At 32.7% G+C, this 17,859-nt stretch overlaps 1 protein-coding gene across 2 annotated transcripts in view; it reads right to left on the bottom strand.

Annotated features, from left to right (window-relative positions):
- Positions 1-3,380: 3,380 nt before the first annotated feature.
- LOC106870264 (charged multivesicular body protein 1B2) overlaps positions 3,381-17,859 on the bottom strand; it is a 15,359-nt gene continuing 880 nt past the window's right edge. Inside the window, exons 1-7 of one of the 2 annotated variants that reach the window (XM_089349404.1) lie at positions 16,330-16,684; positions 13,599-13,697; positions 10,694-10,840; positions 8,041-8,109; positions 7,275-7,426; positions 5,781-5,865; positions 3,381-3,751 (exon numbers count right to left, since the gene is read on the bottom strand). In XM_089349404.1, coding sequence (XP_089205530.1) covers positions 3,710-3,751; positions 5,781-5,865; positions 7,275-7,426; positions 8,041-8,109; positions 10,694-10,840; positions 13,599-13,697; positions 16,330-16,344 — 609 coding nt within the window. In that variant the 5' untranslated portion in view covers positions 16,345-16,684 and the 3' untranslated portion in view covers positions 3,381-3,709. Of the gene's footprint in view, positions 3,752-5,780; positions 5,866-7,274; positions 7,427-8,040; positions 8,110-10,693; positions 10,841-13,598; positions 13,698-16,329; positions 16,685-17,859 lie in introns of those variants that run through there. The other variant, XM_014916281.3, reaches the window with a different exon arrangement.

The following is a 17,859-nucleotide window of genomic DNA, read 5'->3' as shown; positions in this document are numbered from 1 at the left end:
TATTCTTTTAACAAAATGAAAATGTTAGAAAAATTTGAAGCAGACCTTTTTTTTTTTTATAGTCATCAAACTCTTGGCAATGGAAAATAGCAACAATGAAGGCATCAACAATACTGAAATAGTTGACTCCTACTGGTAAGAATTCCAGAAAATTTCAATTTTTTTTTCCTTTTTCCTGGTTTCATTCATTGAAATACATTCATGCTATAACATAACCTGTAAGGAATTTTGGTTGAATTATGTGGAAATTATGTGAATTATGAAAAAACTATTATATTTACTTTGTTAATCAGTTCACATCATTAAAAAAAATCCATAGAATAATATATATATATAAATACACACACACGTGTATATATCCAATGGCCTTCCATACATTTTCTGTCTATAAAACTTTATTCACAAAGCTTTAGTCCATCCAAGACTATAGTAAAGACACTTGTCCAAGCTGCCTAACAGTGAAACTGAAACTACGTGATTGCAAGGTAAAGTTTTTAACCCTACATACATGCCTTGTTAAAGAATGGTAAAAACAGTCCAAAATTTTTTTACATGTTTGTTTTTTAATGTTTCTAGTTTCATAAAACTTCTGGCAGTTTCTTTTTATTCTTTTCATCTGAACAGAAATATCATTATATGCTATGTAATACATCCATCCATTTACAATGGTTAATCATTTCTCAAATTAAAAGGTTTCATATTATCAGTATTTACCTCTGGTTTCAGTTGTCATGAAGGATGAGATACAGACTGCCTCATGGATATGATGATAATCTATTGTTGTTAGCTTTCCTTGCTAGAGATATTGAACTCTAGGTTCAAATCACTGGAAAACTTGCAAATTATACAGAGTAACAACTTCTACTTGTCATCATGAACTATACCATCCTGCAATACTCATTAACAGGTAAATGGACTCCACTGTTGAAAGCACAGTGTCTTGGAGCCATGGATATGAAATACCTGCATTTCAGTTGGTTGCCAGTTATTCTGTGCACCATAAGTGCAGTCTGTTTCCAACGCATACACACACAAACAGACAAATATATGCTGTCCTAAATATTTCATACAACATGAACAGTTTGGTAAATATTTATTAAAAATAAAACATATAGTTAACAAGAATATTTAATTAATATGCATTATATAGATGTTAGCAACACACACATATAATACAAACATATATATATATGTATATATATATATATATATATATATATATATATATATATATATATATATACATGCACACACACAGTAATATCAAACAATGAGAATGTGTGCTCAACACTGCATTAGTGGATAAAAATTAAGGTTACCATTGGTTTCATGTTAAGGGAAGTCCCTCAGCAATTATGAAGCCTGTCACATGGAACATCAGTGTTTGTCTCCATTTTGGATTAGACAAACACTGCTGTTCCATGTGACAGGCATCCCTTAACATGAAACCAATGGTAGATTTAACCTATAAATAAAAGTTAACAGGGACTTCCAAATTTCACCTATTGGCTTATTCAACCAGATTGGTTGAATAAGTTGATAAATGAAACCTCAAATTCAAATCAACTCAACTTTTACAATAAATTTCAATCTATTCACATCCCATAAGTAAATATTCCATTGGTATTCTTAAATTAGTTTTTAAACTTAAACTTTAACACACACACACAATGTATAGTGTATATGTGTATACATAGAAAATGAGCCAAGCATTTAATTTCAAAAATTAAAACTTACTAGAAATTGCCCAAATTCTTCACCAGACTAAGGCAGAAAGCATGAAAAACCATTTGTTTTGTAGATTTTTTTTTTTACCCTTTTAATGCTAAACGATCTTAATCAACTCATTCATATTTAAATTAAAATTTCAATAATCTCACTAGATGAGATTTCAGTTGGCCAAATCCAGGATTAATATGTATCAATGTATAAAGTTGCAGATATTTTATTAAACACCCGCAAAATGTATTTTTTTACTGGAAATTAATTCAAACATTTAGACACAATCTACTAATTAGACAACAGAGTCAAATGATGTTTACATAAAATACATGAGTTCCTAACTTTAGATTCAGCAGCGCCAAATAGGTGAGAGATCAAAATATCCCCTGGGTACACAATCAGACTATCACTCTCAGAAGATACATTATTTATATTCAACCAACTGAACACCTAGAAATATCAAAATGTCTATCACAGATATGAATTTGTGATACACTAGTTGTTAATCTAATTTATTATGTCGATGATTATTGCACATTTAAGATATGAAACTGACAATACCAAGTAATAATAATTGTTTCTTATTTAGGTACAGAGAGAAGGAGTTAATTGATACCATCAACCTCAACACTTGACTAGTACTTTATTTTTTTTTATGAAAGGATGAAGAGCAAAGTTGACTCCAGTGGGATTTAAACTCAGAACATAAAGAAGTGCAACAAAAACACAAGGTATTTTTCCAATGCTCTGATGATTTTGCCAGCTCACCACCTTATAAAGCTCATAAAAATGAAAATGAACCAGAAATTATCCAAATTAGTAATTTGAAACTATTTGTAATTAATAGTTATCCAAATTAATAACTAGAATAATTTCATTGAACCATACTAGAAATTATCCAGATTTCTACACTGGTTCAATGTTTTTTTTTTTTGTTTTTCATGTTTTAGGAAAAAGAGAAAGTTTATGCATCTTTAATCTGGTGAAGGAGTTGGATAATTTCTAGTCAGTTTTAGAACCACACTAGAAATTATCCAAATTTCTATAATGGTTCAATGAGCATCAAATCTCTGGAACTCTCTCTTCACACATGGTTCCTGCAGACATTGAGGTACAGATGTCCAATCTGGACAAATAGCATTAATCTCATCAGCTACAAATGGTTTATGTAGGTTATGGACACTGCTCACTGCTATTGAGCAAACCATTAAAAAATGCCAAAGAGACTAATCTTGTCACGTTAAAAGAAGGGTGAAGATGACAGACAAAGGAAGTGTGCAAATTATATGAAAGAAGGTAGGATAATTGTCATAGGAAATCTGTCTTTAACAATAACAATTACTAACAAAAGCAAAAGGCCACAAATTTTGGAGGAAGGAGTTCAGTCTTTTAAATCAATTCTTCTGAGGTGAAGAAAATAAGTAGCAGTCAAATCCTAAACTTGACTGGTACTTATTTTCTTGAATCCAGGAGGATGAAAAGCAAAGTTGACCTTGGTAGGCTTTGAACTCAGAATGTAAAGAGATGTAACTAAACATCACAAAGCATATTGTTCATTGTTCAATCAATTTTGTCAATTTAATGCGCTTGTTTTTACAAGATGTGAAGCATGATTACAAAGTATTAAAAGAGGCCAAAATAACCAATAAAGATAAATATGTTCATAATATAATTTTGATTATCATATTTAATCAAATTTCAACTTTATTTATCATGAATACATGCTGAATTCCTGATTTAAAATATTGAATTAAAAATATAATTAAACTAGTGACAAGTTATTCATAATTTCTTTTACTGTTATTTATTGTGTGTTTGTGTGTGTCTGTGTACAATGATGCAGTCATATTTATGAATATTTATAAAATTTTACAAAATAAACAGAAAGAGCAAAAGAGATTGATCAGATTGTTCAAAAGTAGTTAATATCACTAGCTAAAATTGATAATGAATGTGGCGTAATATAAGGAGACGACATAAATCCATTTCACATTTGTCGCAATCGAGCTAACCGTTGGCTAAGTTCATCCTGTGAAAAGTAGAAAAGAAGAACATTATTCATTATGTAATTTTATGCATGTAACTAAAAACATAACCCCCTTATGGCTTCTCAGTTTCTTTAAGCCCATGTCAGCGTTTAACCTTACATTTTATACATTTATTCTAGTAATTCACACATTTGTAATCAGTGACAATTACTTTTAAAATAATAACTATCTTTACTGCTTTTCGACTAAAAATAATTACTATATCAGAAAGAAAAAGAGCAGAGCTGACTACATTGACCCCAATATATAATTCTTTTACTCTTTTACTTGTTTCAGTCATTTGACTGTGGCCATGCTGGAGCACCGCCTTTAGTTGAGCAAATCGACCCCAGGACTTATTCTTTGTAAGCCTAGTACTTATTCTATCGGTCCCTTTTGCCGAACTGCTAAGTTACGGGGACATAAACACACCAGCATTGGTTGTCAAGCGATGTTGGAGGAACAAACACAGACACGCAAACATATACAGACACATACGTATATATATATATATATATATATATATACATATATACGACGGGCTTCTTTCAGTTTCCGTCTACCAAATCCACTCACAAGGCTTTGGTCGGCCCGAGGCTATAGTAGAAGACACTTGCCCAAGGTGCCACGCAGTGGGACTGAACCCGGAACCGTGTGGTTGGTAAACAAGCTACTTACCACACAGCCAGTCCTTCGCCTTGGTAATTATTTTATCTATTCCAGTGGAATTAGCTGATAAGAGGTCCTCTATGCAGTCACTTCACCTGCAACAAGTAGTTCATTATTATCATATATTTTTCTTGCTGTTTGGCCCCAGGTCAGTCATGACAGAGCAGACTTATATTGAAAGGTGTTCCAACACTTATTGTCCTGTCTTTGTGCACAGCTAAGACAACATTGTCCAGTGTGTCCTTCAGTTTTTAAAGACATTATTATATGTTATTTGACTGCTGTTTCTAATAGTTAAGTACCTACATGAAGGCTTTCTCAATGGCTGTCTGTTTTATTAGCAACTAAAGCAGACAGTCTGTGTAAAGTTGCCTAACATTTTTTACAAATTTCTTACATAGCACAGAAAGAAAATTGATGCCAAGTTTCTGGGCTGATTTCTTTCTTTATTTTATTAAAGAAGTAAAAACAATGTGGTGAACAGTTGAGAAAATTATACTAATAAAGACTAATCTAAATATGTTCAGGTATATAAAAGGAGTGTTTGTTGCAACTAATTTCATATATATGAGTGTTATGTACACTTTAGAAAGGAGAAAAACAGTAAGCATGGGTTGTAAGAGTTGCAGTTTAGCTCCAGACCAGGTATGATTGAATAAACTTATGATCAAAGGCGTCAAACATGGCACAGTGCATCCACGATATTTCCCAATATCTCCTTCTTTTCTAAGAATGTATGATAGCAAGGGAATTTGGCTGTTATTTCTAGCAGGTTGAACAATCATGTAAAGATTGTTATTGGAGTGTGTTGTAATACTATTTTGATCTGCTGTTTAGTTATTTTTATCTTATTAAACTGGCTCATAAATTGGTAGACAATATAAAATATATATTTCATAATTAACAACCTACTTTCATCCAACTGCAATAATACAGTTATTTCATATATTAAGAAAATACACCAACATTGTCATATATTTCATTAAAAAAACATGTGGCTAAAATCTTTATATTTTCAAGAGATGTCAGGCTTTACACTCATTGATAATCTTTCATGATGACTAAACATTTATAATGTTGCAAGAATTGCCTTCCAGAGTCTGCATTTCGTCCTCTGAGCTATGATTTCAGCTGTAAATAGTTGATAAAATTTCATGCAAGTAGCTTTGCTAAACCTATTTATAGCAAGATACAAAAGGCTTAACAAATTCTAGAGACCGCTTGAAGTCCTTGGCTGGTGAATCCACTATCTACTTCAAATGTACCAAATAAGAAGAAACAGGAAGAAATAGCATGGGGAACTATAAGGAGAAAAAGAATGACAAAATAAAAAGTGGATGAGCTGAAATGTCTTTTACAAACCTGTTCCTGTGTTGAATTTGTGGCAGCTGTGGCAGAACTGAGAGCAGAGTCTCGGGCAGAGGGAAGATTCATATTTAATTCCAATCTGTAACAAAAAGAAACATTTAGCACATTTAAATGCTTTCCAACTTTCTCTGTAGTGCAAATTCTTAATCTAAAAATATTTTATCATACTTTTTTTTTTTACATAAATGTAAACACACTTTCAAGAAATCAATAAATAATAACATCTTGCATTGAACAAAACACTAGCATTTAGAAATGTAACAAATTACTGTCACCTATGTCTTACAAAGAAACATTACATCTTTCACCATCCCTGCTCCAACCCTAAACAGAAAAATAGATTCAAATTGGCAGCACATACAAAAATTCTTCCTCATGAACTTGAAGACTTTAAATGGCATATATATCATAGACACACTTGACAAAATGAAAGTGCCATTTAAATCATTTACTCATTATCCATCACTTCTCAAAGAACCAATGAGTACAGTGATCCAGAAGGATGAATGCACAAAACTCTTAGCTACAAGTTAAGGTAGAAAAAGTTCAAGGAGCTACTACTACTGGCAGCAAAAAGATTCTCTCATTCAGTGAAGAGCAGATTGTATGAAGTTTATACATTAAGAGTGATAGTGAATGACAGCAAAACACAAGTTTTGAACATGGGGAATGTTCCAAAGATAAAAAGAAATGAGGTAAGCACACTCAATATGCAATGTGAATATACATGAACAATGGAACACAACTGAGCTGAGAGAAAAACCTGGCTTAAGAGGAATCAACAGCAATGTACAAGCAAAGAGATTATAATGGTATGGACATGTGATGGTTATGAAGTATGACAGGTGAGAGAAGATATGCCAAGTGATCCAAATGAAAGGGATCAGAGGAAAACTGAGGAGGACAAAGAGTGAGGTGGTGAAGGCTGAACCTTGCAGAAGAACTGTCAAAAAACTGCAACAAGCAACTTGATACTCTCTCAAGACCTCTTCCAGCTACCCCCATACAAACCTTTCCTAATTCCCCATAATACTTTAAAATCTCAATGCCTTGCTTAAAGCATCCACCCACTTTCATATCCTCTTTCTCATTCAAGGGGACACTTCAGTCCTGCAAGTTAGTTTCAAGGTAATCTCATTAGTGCTGGTGCCATGAAAAAAGCACCCTGTACATTCTGTAAAGTGGTTGGCTTAGGAAGAGCATCCAGCTGTAGAAATCATGCCGAAACTTTGACACTGAAGCAAGATGTGATCCTCTAACTGGGATCTTCTCAAAACATCCAACCCATACCAGCAAAGAAAGCAAATGTAAAACAATGATGATTATTGCTTTCCTAAACAGATTGCCTACACTGCAGCTTATGGAGTTCACATTTTCCTCATTTCATACATATATATATATAAGTATATATGTGGTTTGAAAGTAAGTGTGATGTTTTTATAATAGCATGAATTTAGTGTTAAATAATTTGAAAGAGTATATATTTACCCAGCTTCATCTGCAACCTGCATCATTAGTTGATCCACTTCATTTTGTGGTGCTGTTAAAGTTGATGTGTTGCTCATTGTACCTTCCATTACTTGAGACTGTACATCAAGGTTTTCAAATTCTTTCTCAAATCGATCCATTAATGTAGCAACCTGCAAGAGTAAGCAAACCAAAAAAAAATCAAATTTTATCTACACACACAAACAAATACACATTATACACACACAAAATACACATACATGATAAATTAAATCTTGCAATATATACAAATTTTATCTCTAGCAAAATCTTGAACAGAAGAGAAGAAACCTTCATGTCATATTTCCATACAAAAAGACGCAAGGCTTTAAGCTTGTGTTCCTTAGCATAAAGACATAATTGAAAATGGCTACCAAGGTCACTGTATGATTTTATTTTTGCAAGACTAATCCTCTCTTTATCATGAATCTGCTTTCTCTTCTTTGGTATTCTTAGGAATACCTAATGAATGTGTGTACCATGTATAACATACTTTAAAAATATTCTCGGTTAACCTGATGCATGTTTTTACTCTAAAATCTATCAAGCTTTACATTTGCACTGTAATGATCATGTGCAACAACTGATTTCCTGTTAAATTTATCTTGCATATGCATTCATCAGATGAACTCCTTCCTTATAAATATAGCTTCCATATTGGCACTGAGATTCAAAAACATTTTTTGTGTAACTATCCAATTTTCATAGATATTTTCAAACACACAAAACTCTGTAAACAATAAATTACCTTCTCCAAATTCATAGATTTCATAGCTGATTCCATAGATTTCACAACACCTCCCATAGACTGAGTGACCTGGAAGGAAAAAAGAAAACGACAATATAAGTTGATGGCAATTTCACATTTGAATGTGGTAGAAAAATAAAGCACATAGCAGGAACTGTTATATATATATTTTTAAATATAATAAATTCATTACATTTATACAGACTGGATTACTTATGTGAAAGAACCTCATCAGTTATCTCTAATTTAGAGATTTTCAAAGATGGAATAAAAGTTAATGTTGATGCTTCTAATATCTAATATCTAAACAACACAGAAATATGATACTTCATAATACAGTGAGTAATCAAGGAAAGATGCAAATCAATCAATAGTAGGTTATAATTGTAAGAAGGATAATGTTATATTTTTAAATGGAAAGAGGGTAGTATTCAGTTATGCATCTACATATTCTGTGCTCAAAACTTGTTGAAGTTGAATTTGCCTTTTATCCCTCTGGGGTATATAAATAATCGCCAGCTTTTGTAGTTAAACAAACCTATTATCAAAGATGTTTTGATTTTGACTAATAACTCCATTTTCACAAATATTATTGTATCTAAGACTTCATTATCCAATGTGTCCTGCAATTTTTATAGTACAGTGTAATTTGAGGTAACTTTGGCTGCAATTTCTGGCAGAAAAATGTACTGTGTGATGCACAGCAGTCAATTCGTTTGATTACACTCCTCTCCACTACAAATCTGTAGACCTCTGCCTATGCTAGAAATCAGTAATTTTAGGTAGCAGTAAGGTGGCAAGAATGGGAAAGTGTAAAATAATCCTTTCTATAGGCACAATGCTTGAAACTTTGTGGGAGTTTTTTTTTATTAGTTAGTTAGTGACGAGACAGTACCCATGATATTTCCAGGCCATCCCAGCAGTTCTAGGAAAAAATAATTGAGTGAAGTGTTTAGTGCAGGTCCAGGTCCTCCTGGTATAAGACAGAGTAAGATTGACAGGAGAAATATAGACAGCTAAGTTGACAGTGGGTGGAAAGAGAACATAGTTAATGCATTCAGAGGAGCAAAAGCCACTATTGTAGCACTTAAAATAGCTAAGAGTGGAAATATTGTGCTGTTGAGGTTGTAACATGTTATTGTATAGGAGATTTTTGTAAGTCAATGAAATAAACTCTTTTTAGATGAGGTTCAAGATGTTTAGATGCAGCAGCAGCCAACACTGTAATAGATAATTCAGGTAGATGGTCAGGTATTCAATGATGTATGCAAAAAACAGTTAAGAATCACTACCTACTTGTATTATCTAAGTCCATGCAGTTGGCCAACTTGAGTTATTTCTCTTAGTTCACTTTTTGTACAAACACAAATTATACTAGCCAAAAATCTTTGTAACTCTTTTCAAGTGTTTGCCTTGGTTGTCCAATGTTTTGAGATGGAATTTGGTAGATGGAAACTGTGCAAAAGTCCATCATATATCATCATCACCACCATCATCAATTTAACATCCACTTTTCCATACTTACATGGGTCAAACAGAATTTGTTGAGTTAGATTTTCTATAGCTGGATGCCCTTCCTGTCACCAACCCATACTTGTTTCCAAGTAAGGTAATATTTCCCCAATGCCCAGACATGTTCTCACAGAATATCAGAAATGAATGACACAGGTTGTATGACAGTGGCAATCATTTTAGAACTATCATGCCATGTCAAGACAAAGAAACCCAAACATACACACACAGACACATATATATACATATATATATATATATATATATATATATTCTTTTATATGTTTCAGCCTTGAGGCTGCAGCCATATATATATACAATGGGCTTCTTTCAATTTCTGATGATCAAATTCACTCTCAAGGCTTTGGTTGGTCCAGGGCTATAGTAGAAGACACTTGCCAAAGGTACCATGCAGTGGGACTGAACCCGGAGCCATGTGGATGGAAAACAAACAAGCAAATTTCTTACCATACAACTATGCCTGGCTCAAGGGCTGAGAGCTTCATGTATCAGCACTTATCAAAGTGATGTGTGAGAAGTGTTGAGTAGTGTCAATGCTCAAAACTCTCAGCCCTTAAGTCACTTTGTAACTTTTATCAATTAAATAAAAAAATACATACACTCATGTAGACTTCTATTTTCCTGTCTATATTACCAATATATATATATATATATATATATATATATTCATTCAATGTCTGTTATTTCATGCTATCCTAAGTTGGACAGGGGTATATTTTTATTTGATGTGGTAGCATTTATCAATTTGATGCCCTTGCAGTCCCCAACCCCAAAATGCTCTTTTTTTTCTGTTTCAAATATGATTCCAATGTTCTTTGAAAGTATAGAGTGACTGGTCGTAATGTCAACAAGGATTGTAAACATCATGTCACCATTTCAGTCAGATAGTGACAAAGATACTTTTGTCGGATGGTGACAGACAACCAGTTGCTCTATACTTTTATAGACTAGTAGAAGTTAACTTCATTCATACTGGACTTTCTATTGATATCAGAAACACTGCAAAAATATATTTCCTTGTAGAATGTTAAGTTGATCAAAGATATGAAAGTCAATAAAATAGCTGGCAGTAAAATAACAAAATACAGCAAATGAAAGAAAAAGAAAAAATTCTACAAACCCTTTTGGTTGTTATTGCTGTTTGTACTCTAGCTGAAACTGCATCTATCCGAGCACTCATTCTTCTGTAGTTCAAAGCTTGATTTTTCTCTCTGATAGCATTCTCAGCATGAATTTTTGCACCTTCAGAGTTCCCTTTCTGAATTGCCTGTAAAACAGTATTGGTTAAAATTTTACTCCAGTTATCCAGTGTAAATTCTATTTTGTGTGTATATGAAAGAATTCAATGTTGGTACAGTAAAGCATTAAGCATATACCAGTTTCTATTTAATTCAACCCATTTGATACTAACCCATCTGAGACTTCCTTTGTCTCCTATGATACAAACTTCCTGTTTTAAAGTTATCTACATTAAATTCTCTCATCAAAATTTTATGTCAGTTTATGTCCCATATACCACCTTAATAGGTTCAGTTATTTCGCAAAAATTCTTCATTATTTCCAAAATTAATTAAAACAAAAACAGTGTATTTCAACAGAAATATGGTAGCGAAATGGTTAAAACATCACACTCAAGTGGTTAGCTCTTTGTTCTTATCTGTTCTTCTGCTACCCATTGAGAGGAATTACAAAATGATTTGCTCTCTGGATCAGTGGTTCTCAAATGGTGTGCCATATGGAACATCTAGTTGCTACAGAGATTTTTAAAAACATGAATTAAGTCTTTAATAAATCCATATTAATGACTGGGTATTTCAGAAAATGTTACAAAATTATTCACAATATTAAATTCGAATTACGACAAACGTAAACAAACAAACGAAGTTTGCTTTTAGAGGCGTTGAGATGTCTTAGAAAAGAAGTGATTGAGAATTTAAAATCACTTCTTTAACTTTCTTATTCACAATATTTTTACACACAAGATGATTAATAAAGCAAAGTAGATAATAGTTTTCTATATGTTTTGTAAATTCTAACTATAAAAAAATTTTGTTTAATTTTACAATAATTTTTATTTGATCTCCAGTGTGTGTGCCAGTGATTTTTTTTTTCTTATAGAACCTACAATGTGCTTCAAAGTCACAAATATTGAGAAGCACTGCTCCAAACAATACAAGCAATACCAGAGTATAAAGTTAAAATACAGTTGACAGTCCCTTATCCACCTAAACATTGACTTATCATCTATTGTAAATGAAATCCTGTAATAACATCCTACTAAATTGATCTGCAATACATCATCATCATGTAAACTTCCATTTTACAATGTGGACATGGTATGGATGGGCCTGCCATACAGTTTATTATCTCTCCTTTCTCTCCTGAACCTTTATCATCTCAACCATGGGTCCAGAATCCTGAAATCTGACCTCGCCACCACAAAGGTACCTTCAACAGTCAGCTGGTAAGTAAAAATGAGCCAATCTTACTTCTGGATACTATTTTAATGGTTTTATGCAGTTAGTAATGATGTGACTGTTTTCAACTACAGTCAATCACCCAAACTGACGTCAGATAAACCCAAGCCAACGAAGAAGCCTTTACATGATCGTTCAACCTGCTGCAAAAAGTAGCCACATTTTCGAAAATTACACCCAACCATTTTTGAGAAAAATAGGAAGAACACATCAGAGAATGTTACTCTTAAATACAAAGTTGAGACAGTCACGGTTAGAACATCTTTAATATAAGGTATAATCTGGGCTGACAGAGCAAAACAACTATAGGAGTTGCGTCCCTTTATATCAAGAGTTAACTTGGTCATTCAATTAAATTGAGATGGCAAAATAAATTCCAGACTAAAATATGTACTAAGGTTGATGTGATTAACTAAAACCCTAAGAGAAAAGCTCTAGAATCAATGCAGTCTAATGACTGAAACTTGTAAAAGAATCAAGAGTTATGGTTATGAAAAAAACTATTTCTATATATCATCAAGATAGATATCACAACACCAAATGTTAATTGATATAGAAGAGGAAAGATGTAATTATTGTTTTAAGTATTCAAATTTGCTAAGCATTTGGTGGTGAAGTAAAAAAAAATGTGAAACACAAATGCCTCCAAAGCTCAAAGAGTGTATAAGGACTCAGTGTTTAACTCTAGTATAATGATGTTCAGTTGGTAAGTGATGCAAATACTTAACTACATGCATAGTCATACATGAACAAATATGTAACAGAAATCACATCCTTATTATCTAGGAAGTTATTTGAGATACTAGAGGCTAAGACAGTGTGTTAATAAAACCATTTAATTATTCTCAGACTATTAGCCCTTAAATACTTCAGCCTTCAATAGTCAGGGGAATTTACCCAGAAACAGTAGACTTGGATCCCATCACCAGTACTAAATTGTGCCTATGGCCAAGCAAATTTTCTTCTAAATAATTGTTATTTAACAATTATTTGTTAAATATCCCCATCCCCAATCAAGCAGATCTATAATGAAAGGCATTCCAACTGTAACCATACCAACTTCTATATCTATGACCTCATTGGTTATGTAATTTTATTTAAGATAGTGTTATTTAAAGGAGACTTAAGCACTATTTCTAACAGGTCAGATAACTCCTTGGGTCTACCTGTATAGTCTTCAGTTGCTCAATGTAGCAGCTGGATATCTATTCACAAATTCCTTGTTTTTAAAATAAGGACCACACATTTTAATTTCTAAACTATATGAAGACATGTCCAAAATGAGTTCAAGAGGGCTACAGCTGAAAATATCAAATTACTTCATTTAATAAACTAGCTCTTTATCATAAGTCTTCACAAGTAAAGCTGGACAGAGATAACCTACAACAATAACACCAATACTTTATGTCCAGATTTTGAAGGTAAATAAAATTCACCAAAAGACAAACTTATCAATGAAGAAATATGAACAATTCTATAACAATATTGCATCAGATAAAAGTCAGAGGCTTTCACTGACAAATAAACTTAATACCATTTCTTACTTACTTTTTTTAACTTTAGTTTTTCTTCTTTTTCGGATTTTTCACTTTTCTTTGCTGACCTCTCCAAATTCTTGGCAGCAAATTTCAGGTTAAACAAATGCTCTTTCAAAATGTTAAGGAGTAATGAAGCAGAGTGTCTTTTTTTTTTTTTTTTTTTCATGCATATTGTGTATGGCAAGCAAATGAATGAATCAATCAATCAACATTAAAAAATGGAAACATTGTATCAAATGGCACTGTTACTTTTTCTTTCTGCTCAATGTTATCAGGGTTTAAAAACCAAGCCCTTTCCTAATTTAATCATTATCTTCATCATCATTTAGCATCTATTTTTCATACTGGCACGGGTTAGACGGTTTCATTGAAACTGGTGAGCTGGAGAGCGGCACCAGGTTCCAATCTGATTTGGCATGGTTTCTATGGTTGAATGCCCTTCCTAATGCCAACCACTCCAAGAGTGTAATGGATGCTTTTTACATGCCACCAGCACAGATGTCAGTTACATGACACCAGCGTCGGCCACAACTACAATTTCACTTGGCTGCACGAGTCTTCTCAAGCACAGCATATCATCAAAGGTCTGTGTCACAACAAAAAGAAAATGGAAACTACCAACCATATGATCTCTCTCAACAAAATTAATCTTGTCGAACTGAGAGATCTCTTATGTGATTGCTTGACTTGCTAAAAATAGCAATCATATCTCCATCAAATCACACCCTACAGTATTCAAAAAGATAGAACACATTAGGTAATGTGGTCCCAGATGTGTAAAAAAGATGGTATGATCACAATTGGAATGCTTTTGATCATGGGCCTGAACTATTAGTGTTGATCTGGACTTAAAGAACATATTAGTCTTATGCTTAATCAAATGATATCAATATAGATTTTGATATTATTCAGTCTGAATTCAGTATCATTTTCACTATCTACATTACTGAAGTTTGGAAATCATAAATTTATTCATTGAATAAATGATTAGTGGGTGTAAAAATTCAGAATTCATCTTATTACATGTTTCTGCTGTTTATATTTATTCTATTCATTTTGACTTATATTACAGCATTCTATGAATACCTCAATGCAACCAGAAAAAAATCAAAATTCTAGACACAACCCAATAAGTGGTTTCAACATAGCCCCTTGACTTGCTAGAAATAATGTCAAAATGGCCCTCAAATTGCATTCTACTGTCTTATAAAAAGAACAGACACGTTGGATAATGTATTCTTAGATACATTATGACTGAAACAAAAGATATTTCAGGCTTATTGTGTCTCTAGTCAGGTTGAAGCTATTACAGTTGGTTATCACTAGTCAGCTTTACTTGTGAAGACCTTTTGCCATAGGCCTGTTCAATCAGGGTTAATATGTAGCTTAGCAATAACAATATTTTGGACAATGTTCAGACATATTACTTATCTGAGAATGTCAACAGTACATACACTATAATAAAGGATGAAGAACTAATTTGATTCTAACAGCGATTAAAAGAGTTACCTGCCTAGCATTCCTTTCTTAGTTGATGCCTGTTGATTGAAAATCAAGTCAATTGCTTGACCATTAATGATCAGAAGTATCTATCAAAAAGTGATCAGCTCTAGTGACTAATGAATGTTAAGTGAGACCAGTGGGCTACAATTGTTTATTTTTAGCTACATCCACAGAAGGTGTTGTGCACTACAAGCTAACGAATCACTAGTTCAACTTTACAATGCTGCCACCACTTATCTTGGCTAGTTGCACCTACTACAGGGTGTCCCAAAAGTCACTGATGGGTTTCAATTTTCTATCACTTCCTTAACTTTACAAATAAATGCATAAAATTTTGATACAATATAAAGGACATATTGAAAATTAATATGCACTAGTCAAATTTCGCAACACCACAATATCACAAATAAAAAATGCCATTGCTTAAATGGCAACCATTTTCGGCTTCACACACCCATGCACTTTCCAAAACTTGCACTTTCACACTCAAGAGTTTCAGACCCCACTTCTCTGATTTCTCTATTGATATTTTCCTTCAGTTGCACCAAGGTCTCCAGTTTGTTGATGTAAACACTCTCTTTCAGATATCCACCCCCCCAAAAAATATCAAGGCTAGTCAAGTCTGGGGAATGTGAAAGCCAGTTGACATTGCCATAGCAGGTAATTATTCTCTCTCCAAAGTGCTGCCATAGCAACTACATTGTTTCTCCTGTGGTACGAACAGTTACCCTATCTTGTTGGAACCATGCCTGAGGTCTACTTTGAATGGCCTTCACATTCTCCAGACTTGACTATCCTGGATTTTTTCTTCTGGGGATACCTGAAAGAGAGGGTTTACATCAACAAACTGGAGACCCTGATGCAACTGAAGGAGAATATCAATAGAGAAATCAGAGAAGTGGGGTCTGAAACTCTTGAGTGTGTTATAGTGCAAGTTTTGGAAAGAGCATGGGCATGTGAAATCGAAAATGGCTACCATTTAAGCAATGTCATTTTTCATATGTGATATAGTGGTGTTGCAAAATTTGGCTTGTGCATATTAATTTCCAATTATGCCCTTTATATTGTATCAAAATTTTATGCATTTATTTGTAAAGTTAAGGAAGTTATTAAAAATTGAAACCCATCAGTGACTTTTGGGACACCCTGTATATGGTACTTATTTACAACTAAATGAAATGAGCCATTTGAAATTTGGTTTTGGTCACATTTATAATATAATGTCAGTGATAGGATATGAACATTGTTGCCATTATTAAAATTACTATTGAACTTTACTATATGATTTTAGCCAGCACAGACTCCGATTTGGGTTTTAATTCCAAATTTATTCTTTAGCTATCTTGCATATGCACCAACAAATTTTCAGTTAGATTATGTTGTCCAAAAAATTATCGTTGGCACGTATTTAGACAGATACATGTTATAGGAGATATAAAACCAAAGACCTTTGGGAATCTTGGACTCGCCTTTGTAAAAAGTAGCAACAGCATAAAACCACTCAAGTGTGACTATAGAAACAGCAGTTCTCCTATAGATTTAAGTGATTTTTAAAACTCACCACTTAAGTCCATCTTTTTGAAGTAGACTATTTCTACTTCCAATTTTTTGACGAAAAAATGTGTTTATTTACAAAATACATTATGACGTCATTAAAATCAATCTTTATAAGTCAACATATGACAGGTATTTATTTGTTATTTTATTATAATCCTTAACTGTAATGATTTTCAAAGCTCTGAGGTCTACATGCCACTTCTCAAATTGAGTTTGCTTTTTTTTATTATTATTTGTCTTTCTGTTACGTTTTCAATTGAGTAAAATAAACACACAAGGAATAATTTAATTTAGATATAAATACAATAGTGGCCTTATTAAATCAATGTTATCAATTTATTCAGAATAAAGTAATAAAGACAAACAACACTTTAACATATTATATATTCGAAGTATTATACTATATAAATATTATATATTCGAAGTATTATACTATATAAATATTATATATTCGAAGTATTATTCCATAACAAGATTCTTTCGGCAATCTTATTAAAATTCTTAAGCAGCATTAAAAGTTCAACGATTTAGTAAGTTACTATTAATCTGAAATCAAATTTTATACTCCTGAAGTATAAACAGAAGTTCATGAATTTGTATAAGTTCTCTAATGCCGAGTGAAGAAGTGAAATTTGGCATTCCGGGCTTCACAACTACACAATTTTTTAAAGATTTTATTTCACACTGCGTACCCTTATAATTAACAAAATGATCTCGAACTATTTGATTTCATTTGACTATATGTATTTAAAACTAGAAACTCGTCCTGTTAAAATTAAGTGTAAAAAATATTGGATATTCATTTCCATTTCAAGGGAACCTTTAGGCACAATTCGCTGTAATTTTGCAGTCTGGTAGAAATAGCAGCCAAATTTTCCCCAAACTACAACTTACTGTCTCATAAAAGAAAAGCACATTAGATATTATAGTTTTATTCATACTATGCTTGAATAAAAGATGAGAGAATCAGATGCTAGAACACTTTTGATCATATTACACGATCATATGTCTATCGTGAAGTTAAACAACAACTCGTAGAACACTACCAGAACTAACAATGATTTTAAGTTTCACTTGGTTACAGGATAGAAAAAAATATTAACTGAGTCGAGTGTAGTATAGAACTGGCATTTATATAAACGACCTTGGAATGATGAAAAGCAAAAAACTGAATCAGCCGATTCCCCTCATTTTGTCAAAACAAAAATTAA

This window comes from Octopus bimaculoides, chromosome 3 (assembly GCF_046866305.1).
Source record: "Octopus bimaculoides isolate indiv1 chromosome 3, ASM4686630v1, whole genome shotgun sequence".
Classification (NCBI taxonomy): domain Eukaryota; kingdom Metazoa; phylum Mollusca; class Cephalopoda; order Octopoda; family Octopodidae; genus Octopus; species Octopus bimaculoides.
The sequence above is the reverse complement of the archived record's forward strand: the minus strand, read 5'-3'. Positions and strand labels throughout refer to the sequence as shown.